Source organism: Chamaea fasciata, unplaced genomic scaffold (assembly GCF_029207755.1).
Source record: "Chamaea fasciata isolate MVZ Bird 193981 ecotype frontalis unplaced genomic scaffold, bChaFas1.0.hap1 SCAF_3, whole genome shotgun sequence".
Classification (NCBI taxonomy): domain Eukaryota; kingdom Metazoa; phylum Chordata; class Aves; order Passeriformes; family Sylviidae; genus Chamaea; species Chamaea fasciata.
The window spans coordinates 11914296-11927087 of record NW_027094088.1 but is presented as its reverse complement, the minus strand read 5'-3'; the positions used below and the strand labels follow the sequence as shown (position 1 = coordinate 11927087).

Here is a 12792-nt window from a genome sequence, read left to right as displayed (position 1 = left end):
AGATACTGTAATAGTGCTTTTACATTTTTAATATTTCATAAAATTTTAATCAGGGAAAAATTTTGAGAGGTTTTGTTTTTGAACATCTGTTCTAACTTCTTCCATGTAACAGTGAAAGTCATAACAATGTTATGGTGTATCACGAAAAAATATTTTGTGCCCCATGATGGTACTGAGGAAAGATTTAGAAGAAAAACTTGAAATTGCCAAGCTGGATTAGTGCTCCAGTTGCGTTTTTTGAGTGGTGTGTGTAGGTATCACATTCCCATTATGACAATATGCAATCCATCTTTGTCCTCAGAACACCATCCAGTGGTGTAGCTAAATGTTTCAAGTAGTTTTCCTTTGGTACCTTGAGGCAGTTTGTTCCCCTGCCACCTGAACCGGGATAGGGAAAGACATGATCCGTTTGCAGCCATAGGCAGATGGATTACAGCAAAACGTCTTCATGTCTTAACCAGTATTGCAGATCCAATTTCAGACGCTTGGTGGAGCAGGATATTTACAAGTTGCTTGTCACAGCAGGCTGTTGGCTCTGCCTGTTGATAAGGAACGCCTGGTGGAAAAGCATATTTTCTCACTTGTTTTTCTGCTTGCCCTCTCTATAAGATTGTTGGACGACAACGGTTCAGACAGTTCATGCACCCTTCAGTTCCCTCCTCACCCAGGGCCACAGAAAGGACAGCTGCACATGCAGCAGTAGTGCCTTAAAGAACAGCTGCTGGATCATAAACCCATCCTGGGGACCTGTGTGAATTGCAAATAGAGATGACTTGCAATTGAAAATGGGGAATTTTGAGGCAGTAATATTTCCCCTATAAAATACTTCTTCTGTGGGAGATGCAGTGTGGAGAAAATGCCCCTCTACACAACAGCTGTACTAAATGTCTTTGCAGATGTTCAGGAGATATATTTAACATCAATATTAAATATTTAATATTGATCCAAAGGGTGAGAAACATGGCTGATCATATATTAACCAATATATGTTGGAACTTGGTCCAACATATAAACAGGGAAAGATACACACAGCACCCTGCTCCCTCTACATAACCAGATGTTCACATGACCCCTGTGTCTGGCGATCCATGAGGCTTGGACTGTGCACACATGAGCTTTTCTGCTCTTCCTAGGATAACATTCCCAGAAATCTTCCTTATGGTGCTTGTGTTTTCTGCTGGAGCTGTGTTTTGCTAGGCTTAGTCAGCCTGACTGAAGACCTTTTTGAAAAGAATTTCAAAAGAAATTTCTGTATTTCTCCTGTATTTCAAAGGAATTAATGTAGTTCTGTATTACAGAAAGAGAACCACCTAAACCTTTGAATCAGATGATGTGAATTCCTGTTAGAAGTACTGTAATACATGGCAGATACTTAGGAGTAGAGGTGGAAATTAATGAGCAGAGAAAGGGAAAATGTTGGAACACAAAGGGTAAAATTTCAAACCATTTGCTGTTGGCAACACATCTTAAAAAAACAAAACAAAACAAAACAAAACAAAAAAAAAAAAAAAAAACCTAACCCATGCTGTAACTGTAATAGAAAAGCCTTTCTACTGGCAAAAGAGATGATGCTCCTGCAAAGTTTTTCGAATAGAATGATGATGCAAGGACCAAAGCAGAACTATTTAATGCTCTTTCCAACTTCTGAATTTATAATCTTATCAAGACTGTGAAAGCAAAGTGATACTGTAGAAGAAGATGGACATTAGAGTCATACAGCAATTTCTGCACATATTTCCATCTGCTTTACACAGGCATCAGGGAATGGAAATTTGCCAGGCCAGAAATTCTGAATTTCCACTAAAACAAATGAGAACTGCAAGTCTTAGCAGCAAATAAGACTGAATCTGTGGAAATTAAAATCTGAAAATGATTGAGAAGTACATTACACCTTCAGCAGTCCTTAACTGTACATCTGTATGGTTAGTCTAAAACTCAGGTGCATAAGAGCATGAAAATCTACAGCTGAATGAAAAGATGGTTTCAAAGGAATATTTGATCCTCCTTGGCCCAATTACAGGAATACAACTGAGAAAAAATTCCATGGAAATAAATGTGGCTGTAGGAGTGCAATGTCAGTAAAGTCATGAAAATATATCAGCCCACAGGATACAAGACTGTAATAAAAAATATTGTCTATTCCACCTGTTTCAATGTTCCCTAAAAACCACTGGATTTAAAGACAAACTTTATGTATTCTCACCTTGCATTGCAAATAAGGCCTTCCTGGGAGAACTGGATACTTTGTGTCACAGGCACATGCCTGAGAGGGTGCTGGGGACTGGGGCACAAAACTCCAAAAAGATTCCCCAGGAGATGTCTGATAGTTGCAAACTATCAGACATCCTGGGCTGATCCTGGGCTGCATCAGAACCAGCACAGCCAGAAGGTAGAGGACAGTCGTTCTGGCACTCCACGCTGTTGGCATTCCACCTGCAGTACTTCATCCAGCTCTCCTGGGTTTCCCAGTATGGATGGCAAGGACACAAGGACACAGATGGGCTGGAGCATGTGCAGAGGAGGGACACCAAGATGATGTGAGGGCTGGAGCACATCTCCTGCAAGGAAAGCCTGAGACAGCTGGGCTTCTTCAGCCTGGAAAAGAGACTTAGGCTTAGGCTTGACCAAACTGTGTCCTGAAGGCAACCTACAAGAAAGCTGAGACTTTGTACAAGGGCAGGCAGGGACAGGACAAAGGAGAATGGATCCAAGCTGAATGAGAATAGGTTTAGATGAGGGATTCAGAAAAAAGACTGTCCTGGAAAAGGTTGCCCAGAGAAGGTGTGGATGCCTCATCCCTGGCAGTGTTCAAGGCCAGGCTGGATGGAGTTCTAGACAAGCTGGTCTAATGCAACACGTCCTTAGCCACAGGAGGGAGGGTGCAACAATGTGATCTTTCAGGTCCCTTTCAAGACAAACCATGCCATGACTCCATGATCCTGGGATACTTCCCCTCCTCACCATCTGACAGAAAAAGAAACTTGGCACCAAGTTCCACATTGCAGACTCTGTCTTTTGGCAGCCTTCAACTGTCTCAACAGAGGATGAAAAGAGATGACATTACTGACATGATTTATCTTTTCTACTTAAAAATTAAAGACTCCACTCCTTATCCACCCTCCCACAACCATCAGGACAGGGAATTTTTCCCAGAGAAATGCTTCATCTCACCCAAGGAAGAAGAAAGCTACAAGCCTACACTTTTATTCATTTCTCTATTGATATATTTGGTTATTTCTTCATAGGTATTTATTTCTCTGTTTGTTTTCTTTCTTCTGCGGGGCTTGCAGCGGCAACGGACGAATGGCTGCGCGCTCCAGTGGCTTAGCAACAGCAACAGCAGCAGCGCCTCTCTCAATTGTTTTTCTGCGGAGAACTTTCCACTTGTTCTCCATCCCCTTTTCCCTCTCACAGTCCCTCCACTCCCGTCCCGTCCCACCTTTTCCCTTATGCCGCGTCGGGCAAGGCGTCCCTTGGCAGGGCCAACCAAAAGTCGCAGGGGAAACCCCAATAGAGGTGGGAAGTTGGCAAGAGCAAAACACAGGTCTGATCAATATGATTAATGCTACGTTTCTCCGTTTATTGTGTGAAAGATGGCAGATTTTATACACTCTACATAGTTTACAGTTAAAGATAAATTCTCATTGGCACACGGCACAGGGAAGAATGCAAACACTTATTGTTTAATAAACTCTTAAGGCAGCTACTCTGTCCACACTAATTACTATACTTTCTAACTACTACAAAACCCTCTGACCCTTGCCAACACCTTACGCTATAATTCTAACTGTGCCACACTCCTGGCACTGAATTTCTATCTGCACCACAACCTCCTACAGGCCTCAGTGCTGAGGCCTAAAGGCCTCAGCAACGCGGCCCAGTCTGGGTGATTCAACTACAGCCTATATCTCCTACAGCTGACCCCTGCTCGCCTCTGCCCAGCCTGCCGCAGTGATGTCTCCTCCGGGCTCTCTCCGGACTGTCTGTGGTGCCGCTGGAAGAGCCACTTGCTCTGGTACTGGCGGAGCACCACCGTCTTTTGGGTCCGCTGGGCTCAGGCTCTGGTCCGGCCCCAAATGAGGCCCCTCTCGTGGTTATGCCCGGAGCGGCCCCACTGCCACCTGGCTCCCGCCCCGTCCCCAGCAGCCTCGCCGGCAGCTTTCCCGGTCTCAACTCCACTGCTCATCAGCTCGGCTGCCAGCTCGAAGCCGCTGGAGTCCAGGGCGGCTCAGGGGCAGTCCAGTGCCCCGGGCAGAATGCCGAGAGTGCAGTGCAACCCGCACGGGCGGAGAAGCCTCCCCTGGAGCAGCTCTACCAGGCGGGCCCGCTACTGGGGAGCGGCGGCTGCAGCAGAGTTTACTCCGGGACCCAGCTTGCTGATGGCGCCCCAGTAAGAGATGGGGCCGGGTCGGAGTGGGGCGGCAGTGGGCGGCGAGCTCAGCCCGCTGCTCGCCTTGGTTTGCAGGTAGCTATCAAGCGAGTGTCCCAGGATCGCATCTCCGAGTGGGCGCGGCTGGTGAGTCAGCGGGAGCAGCCGGAGCAGCCGGAGCAGCCGGCAGGGCGTCCCAGGCAGGGCTAAGGCAAGGCCTGGCAGGGTGGGAGCTGGGACGCTGTGAGGGGAGCGAGCGTGGAGTGAGCGGGAGCCGCGCAGCGTCCCGTGCCAGTCAATGGCGAGCAGTGGTGGGGCTGGGCAGGGGTGCCAAAGGCGTGGCGCAGCATCAGCCCCACTGAGGGCATCACGGTTTCACCGCAGCACAACAGTGCCCTTGTGCCCCTGGAGCTGGCGCTGCTCTGGATAATGTCATGCCTTGGCTTCCGCGGTGTCGTGGGGCTTCTGGACTGGTTCGAGCTGCCCAATGGCTTGGTGCTGGTCGTGGAGCATCTGGAGCGCTGTCAGGACCTCTGGTACTTCCTAGACCAGTGGGAGTTTCTGATGGAGCCCGTGGAACAGGGCCTGTTCCGCCAGGTGCTGGAGGCTGTGCGGCACTGCAACTGCCGCAGCGTCCTGCACCGTGATATCAGGCCAAAAATGTTCTTGTTGACCTCGCCACCGGCGAGGCGAAACTCATCAACTTTGGGTGCGGCACGATCCTCCAGGACAGGTTCTACACCCAAATGTCAGGTGAGCCTAAAGCTGGGGCCCAGCTGGGCAGCAGAGGGTCTCCCCTTTTTTGGAAGAGGGGCAAGAGGGAGGGAGGGAATGGGAATCCTTCAGCCAGCTGCAGCCAAATTGCTTTTCTCTGGGCCAGGGGCTGGCTGTTGTGGGCCTGGCTGGGAAGGAGGGAGCAACATCGGCCTGATGGGCTGCACCCGTGTTCCATATGAACACCAGCGTACAGCCCACCAAAGTGGATCCTCTTCAGTTGCTACCATGGCCAGCCAGCCACCATCTGATCCCTGGGCATCCTGCTCTATGAACTGGTCTGTGGGCACCTTCCTTTTCACACCTCTGAGGACATTGTCTGGGGCCCACTCTTCTTCCCGCCCTGGGTGTCTCAAGGTGGGGATGTGCTTCCTCAAAAATGGCGGCCTTTTTCTACAGGAAACAAAATTCAGCTTCCCAGTGTCTCAAGTTCAGATCTGAAGTGGTGTCTGGGGCTCCAAGAGCACCCAGAGTCCTAGTTACTGGCAGCTTTGGTGTGGGAGAAAGCCTGTGACGTTTGCAATATTTGGAGGCTGCACTTCCTGTATGCACTTGCTCAAAAAGTTTTGCCTCCCATCCAGAGGAGCTCTCCTTCCTTGAAGCCCCAAGTGCAAGAGAGAACACGAGAATGGGAAAAATGGCACCAGGTTTGATGATGACAGTAAAAAAAAACAACCAGGACCTGGGTTCGGTGGGAAAAGGACATAAAGTAAGGAGACCAAGGTAAGTACTGTGCATTAGATTTTCAGTTTATGTGCTGTAGGCAGAGCTCTTGGAACTTTTCCTGTGGTGTGAGCCCAGGGAAGCAGCTGAGCCCAGGGAAGCCACTGAGCCCAGGGAAGAGCTCAGCTGGACACTGTGCTTAAGGCTGTCTCCAGAGGAAAGAGATGGAAGGTGGCCATGGGGACAGCAGTCCAGAGCCCAGCCACATGATTACCTTTGCAGCAGGGCCAGGACGTGCAGCTGTTATGGGTTTGCCATGGGGGTGCAGGAGGAGGTAGATGAACAACAGCTTTGGGAGACAGAATGTTCAATCCTAGGCTCGGACACTTGATTTCAGCCTTGATGAGAAAAGGCCTAGTGTATCCCTGACACGAATTGACCCTTTCACTGAAGTTTGAACAGGTCCTGATTTGGCTCTTTAGCTGTGCCAGAAATGATGGCATACTAAGGAAGGGTGTACATCTGCCCCCACTGTGTCCACCCCCCTTCCTGGCCATAGCATGGACACCCTGGAGCAACTTGGGCAGGCAGAGACCTTCCAGAGAGCAGCAGGGCGGGGAGCTCTGGTGAGCTTCTGAAATGCCAGTGAGCCTGAGATGATGGATGGGTGGGAGCTGGAGAGCACCAAGCATCCCGAGAGCTCAGTAGCATGTGGGCTCAGAGGTTGCTGGGGAACTGTAGGAGGGAAGGGCAGCAGCAGAAGAAATGAGGGGCTTGAGCAAAGCAGGTTTTGACATCCTGCAGAATGGCTCTGTGGGGACTTGGCTGGAGGTCAACACTGGCTGTTAGGTGCTTTAAGGATGGGGAGAGTATAGTGATCTAAACCCATTCCTAATATCATCCAAAAGGCCAGTGGAGGCAGTGACGCATGGGCACATCTTGATGCCAAACATGTGGATGCCGGCTGGGAATGTAGCCACACTTCTAGAGGAGTGAGCACAAGGGGAGAGGTGGCAAACGTGCAACATGGGCTCTCCCTCACAACTTCCCTTTCCTAGGCCACCTTTCCCTGTTCTAGGTCAAACTGGTCCATCAGTTTGATTTTTCTTTTCCTGCAAGGACCTGGTTAAGAGCACGGCTAAATCTCTTGAGGCATGAATGGGGGCAAGGCTGGATGGTTGATCTGAGCACTGTGTTTTACTCTTTCCAGGCTCCCTTGCTGTATTCCAATGGTGGGGATATGAAGAAGGGGTCATTGGGACTGCCTTTGATCCCCCCTATACCCTAGGCAGTAAGTCCTCCTGTTGGCAGTGCTGCAGGGTCTCTGCGAAACTCTACGCAGCCAGATTTCCAAGAGTCCCAGGAGATGAGGTAAGCCAAGGTCTCTGCTGCTGCAGTGTGCTGTTCACTTAACTCTTCTTGTCCTGTGAGGTTATTTTGCACAGTCAGCTCTCCCATGTGTTCAGGCAAACCTCTGTGTATTCACCATTTTGCCCATCTATGATGATCCAGCATGATGTCAACGCCAACACTGTATGCCCCAAGAGCAGAGGCAGTGGTGGGGAAGAGGAGGCAGGGCTCACAAGCACCTCAAGATAGGTCCTGTGCTAGACTTGGCTACTGATTCCCTCTGTATTGTCTGTGATGTCACTTGGGAACTGAACTGCATGGGTCTGGATCCTGCAGATCTTTGAATGCTGCGATCCTTGACTGTCAACTTCTGCAGCCAGGAGAATATGTATAGGCAAGTATTGGCTACTTTAGAGGTGTTTGCGAATTCAGGTGCTGCTTCTGTAAATGTCAGGTGTAACTTCTCTGTGCCTGGTCCTCCACTGTGAAATGAGATCCCAGATAAGTTTTGGGGTATAGATGCATAATCTGATTAATGTTTAATATTATGATCTGGGCTTAGGATCAAAGAAGGCAAGGTGCTGGAGAGGAGTTATAGGACTGTACCTGATGGCAAGATATTGGCTTGGATATGTGTGAGAAAATGTTAAGCTTACCCAAGTGATAACAGTAAAGGAGGAGTCAACAGAAGTATCATTTGAATTGAAAAGCTTTGGTAGGGCTTTTAAAGTGCAATCTGAATATCCTTACCTAGCAGCTTAGTTGGAAAAAGCCTTTTTCTTGTTGAAACAGAAAGGAGGTGTAATATCATTCTCAGGAGACAGCAGTGCTCTGACCGCATGGAGCACGAGACTGTCACCAGGGTATGGGACGAGCAGGCAAAGTCAAGCTTGGGCAGCAGGACAAAAGTAGCTGCCCTCCATAGAGACTTGTGTCTCAGCTCAGCTCTTGCTGCTTCAGAGAGGCTTTGGGGGCCACTTGGCTCCAAAAGGAGAGACAACAGAATTGGGGAGTGGTGATGCAAGTGAAAGAATGACTGCTGTGTTTCAGCTGGACCTTGGCCAGCTCTGTCTGACTCCAGCAACTGAAAGCTCGAGGACAATTAATCGATCAGCTTTGCATCTTGTTGGGTTTATGTGTTGCATTTCCTCCTTCATCAGAGTGACGATGCTAAGAAGGTTTGCCTCGTTTACTGCTACGCCCATTGCCTCCCTTCTCTCTCTGCCTCATATGTTCGTTTGTCCTCCATTGCCTCAAGGCCAAGATCCAGCAGCAGAAGCAAAGAGGACTCGGAACGCGCAGGTAGGTGCAGGGTGTGTCTGTCTTAAAATGACCCCTGGAATCTTGACTCAGAGGTGTCATTTTGAAAGCTTGGTTTAAAACCATCCTGTTTTAAATTTCTTCACATTATTTTCAATTCTTTGATGGGCTTAGTGGACTCTCCCAGAGTCCTAGACAGTGTCAAATTCTAGAGATCACCGTGAGTTTCGAACTGTTTGGAAGGAAAGGCATCCTGTTGTAGTGGGAAGGCAACGGGCAACACATAAAGTAGTTGAACTTTTCTTTCCTGTCTTGCCAGCTCTATATTGTTCAGAGAAATTAAACTGATGCTAGTTTAATGAAAAATGAAAAACCAACCAATCTTTTGAGTAATTAAAATACGCTTTGAATTCTTCACCCATTAAGTGGGTTGTTTGTGAATGCGTGTGTTCTATTAACTCAACTTCTTCTCTTGCACCTGATCTACAGCTTCTTCTGAGTCTACAACAAACACCAAGAGGATGAAGGGAAAGAGCCCTTGGTGTAGGACAGGACCTGGGATGCCTCTGTTCCCAAGGAAACTCACTGACCTGTTTGGCTTGAAGAATTACATGGAGAACCCCAGCCTTGGGAATGGAGGTCTCGGCTTCCGTCCTGGTCACAGGGCCATGACCTTTTATTACGGACCTTACCATTCTACAGGGCAAAAAATCCAGATTTAGGAAATGTATTCTTTTTTTACTGCCTGGTTGCCACATGATTTTATAATTTCTGAAGCCATGTAAACAATGATTAGTTATCTTAGTTCTAACACCTCTGTTGGAGAGCATTTCAAAATTACCTACCCTTGCTATTTCCATTAAGGAAATTTCGAATTGTCAGGAACTGCCGTGATCAGAAATATTTTGAGTCAGGTCATGTTTGTGTTTGTTTTGGGTGTGTCTGCAGGAAGGAATGCAGGGAGTAAGCCTCTGTAACAATGAAGCAGAAAGCAGAAAAATGGCCATGTTTGGGTGGCCAATTTGTCCCCTACAGAAACAGGCTCGCTGAATTCTGGGGACATCTAATGGGGAGTGCAAAGCTTCTACCTCTAACACATGGTGCCATTTTTTTGTGGCGCAGCATTTGCTTTTTTATGAAGTACAATATAAACAAGCAACAAAACCCAACCCAGAACTGAATGGGAGGTACATAAACAAAGGCCTTGAAAAGTAGCTTTTGAAAAAAATTATTTTCTAGATATAATTGTCAGAATCTGGAGACCACTGTGGATTTAGAGACCTCTGTTTGGAAGGAAAAAGGTTTCCAAGTAGTGAATGGTCAACGAGCAAAGTAGTAGACGCTGTCTCTCTTCAGGATTCCCGAAGTTGCAGAGGAACCCCGAAATAATGAAAGGAGTCAGCCAATATGATTACTGCTACGTTTCTCCTTTATTCTGTGTAAGATGGCAGGTTTTATACATCTATATAGTTTACACTTCTAGATACATTCTCATTGGTACATGGCACAGGAAAGAATGCAAACACTCATTGTTTAATGAACTGTTTAAGGTAGCTACTATGTCTGACCAATTACTATACTTGTTAACTACTATGAAACCCTTTTGCCCTTGCTAACAGCTTAAATGAACTTACTAACTGCGACACACACTTGGCACTAATTTCTATCTGTGCCACAACCTCCACAGGCCTCAAGATGAGGCCCAGTCTGGATGATTCAATTATGGTCCATATCTGCTACAGCTTCCCACCTCCATACTCTTCAGAGGAATTATACTGATGCTAATTTCTTGGAAAATGAAAAGAAAGTTAGTGTCTGAATAATTAAAACCACCCTTGAATGCCTCACCTTTCAGATGGATTGATTGTAAAAGTGGGAGTTCAACTAACTCACATCTTCCCTTGTATCTGATCTGCAGCTTCTTGAGACACAATGTCAAGGAAGAAGTGGGTGACACCTGGTATAAGGAGGGCGGTTGGCAGCCTCCCCACCCAGGTGGCCTCTCTCCCCTGCCTGGCTGCAAGGCTGATGCTCAGAACTCCCCCCCTCCAGGCCTCGCCTTACCCGTGCCTGGCACACCCTGCCAGCTTCTCCTGCTGGCACCTAAGGAGCTCTTAATAATACCATGCTACTTAAAAACACATTGGTATGTAGCTCTGTAGTGATTCACAATGAAGCACATTGCCTTCTTTGCCACTGCCAGCCTTGGTGACCCTGCAAGGGATCATAGTGTAACCCATACACGTCTTGCCTCCAAGCAAAGCATGAGTTTGCTAATTAGTGCAGAATAAGTAGAAGAGTAATAAAATGCACAATTGAAATGGTCACTTTGGAGGACATACTCATGCTTTTGCATGCCAGCCCTGTACCTCATGCTCCCCAGACTTGTTACTCATCATGAAACATTTTAATAGAAAAAACTATGATTCCATGTTACATCTGAATGCAATTGTTTTAAATTATTAAGAATTCTGCTGTCAGGAAGAAGACAAAAGCCTTCTTACACTCACTTGCAGTTTCCCTGGATTTTGGCAGCCCTGTGTGAAAAGCTACTGTAGGCAGAGTGTTTGGAGTTGGTTTGGGCCTTTATGAAGGATCTGTGGAACAGTATGCAGGGCTCTCCTAGCAGAAAACTGTGCTCCTTGCCTCACACAGTGCATACTTGAGGAAGTATGCTCCAGAAATTCCTCAAAACAGTGAGTCTGCAAGTAAGAGAACACAGATTTGGGATGTGTAATCTCACTTTAATTCATTGTGCAGAAAACTACAGGAGCACTTCTTGTGAGCTGTGTGTCTAACATAAGGGACCTTGCCACCAAGAACTTAGAAAAGTGAGGAGAGATGGAATCAGTAGCACAAGGAGCTGCACTGATTCTCCCACAGGCCTGAGGAAATGGCCCACTTCCACTGGGCTTTTTACCTTACATCAAAACGTCATGCTTTAGATTGTGGTGGTGAATCCCCCCTGGCCTTGTCAGGCCACACTGTGATCTGAGAAATGCTTGTTAAGCCTCAGCTTTGCTGAGCAGCCCCTGGGCTCAGATCCTCTTGAGCTTGTCAGAAACACTGAGTGCTCCAGGAACTTGTGCTGTCTAATGAGCTCCTAGGGTTTTCTATGAACAGCCTTGGAAACAACTTTTCCTGCCTGAATGGCATAATATCCTTCTCACACTTTCAAAGATGGCGTGCTGACCCAAAGTGCGGCCATGATGAAGCATTTTATGCCTGAGGCCCACTCTCTTGTGGCCCATAAATGGCAGTCCAAAAGGAGGCCTTTGGAGCTCTCCTGGACCACAGTGGCTGCCAGCAGCAACCTCCCTCTGAGTGGGGCCTCTCAGAGCCAGCAAGCTCTCAAGTTTGCTGTACTTGCAGGATCAGCGATCAACAATGGATCCTGGGCCGACACCCCCACTCCTGGAGGCTTCAGTTTAACTATGTTGGGGGTTAGGTTTGTTCCTTCTTTCTCTAAAGAATTTTTTCCCCACAAGTTACCAAGGAGATCAAGTGTTGGATACTTGAGAGTACTTAACTAAAACAAAGAGGTGGACAAAAGGTGGAAGGGGGAGATAACGCAGGTAAAAGACAAAGCTTGAAGCAGCTGCGTGCTTTTCTGCTTCCGGCGTTCGGGGAGACGAGTGTCTGCCGCTCCTGGAAGAGCTCAGCTGCCGAAAAGCACGCGGAAGGGAGAACGGCTGTTGCTGGCTGGAAGAGTTTCACTGTGGCCAAAGGGATCCAGTCCTGGGAAATCTACTATCACCGGTTCGGCCTGAATCCGGAGTTTTCCCAGCCACCCGCGGGGAGCTGGTCCAGGCCCTGCCTCTCCTTCGGCTTTCTTCAGCGCTGCTCCTCTTGCTGCAGCGTGACCCTGCACCCCCTGCCCTGCCGGGACATCCTGCCCCTGCCTGCCGGGACACCCTGCCATCCCAGCGACCAGCCCGGGACTTTTCCACTGTTCCAGCTTGGTGCTCTGAGGATCCTGCAAAGACACCGAAACCAAACTGCCCTGGGTTTTGTGAAACAAAGCCCTCAAGGTTCTTGGTACTGTTGTCGTTTGTCATTAATGCTGTAGTTGTTTGGTGGGGGGAGGAGGTTTTTTTTGTGTTTGTTTGCTTTGTATTACATACTAGTAAAGAACTGCTATTCCTATTTCCCAAATCTTTGCCAAAGAGCCTCTGATTGTAATTTTACCTAGCAGATACCTGTCTTCCTAAACCAAAACAAACTACTATTAAGCTTGAGTACTGTTAAACTTTTAGGCCATATTCCTGTTCTTTCTGTCCCTTTGTCAAAGGCACCTAAACACAAACATATGCACCCACAGAGACACATAGATGGTTCTCAGTACATTTCTGGTTTGATTGGCTGCTTTTTGTTTC

At 47.8% G+C, this 12792-nt stretch overlaps 1 protein-coding gene across 1 annotated transcript; it reads left to right on the top strand.

Moving 5' to 3' along the window:
* The first annotated feature begins 4096 nt into the window (after positions 1 to 4096).
* Positions 4097 to 9383, top strand: LOC136287934 (serine/threonine-protein kinase pim-1-like). Its single transcript, XM_066180619.1, is given in 8 exon segments — positions 4097 to 4390; positions 4466 to 4516; positions 4754 to 5021; positions 5024 to 5122; positions 5324 to 5500; positions 7949 to 8019; positions 8415 to 8458; positions 9365 to 9383. Coding segments are annotated over 8 exon segments (1023 nt in total).
* The last annotated feature ends 3409 nt before the right edge of the window (positions 9384 to 12792 follow it).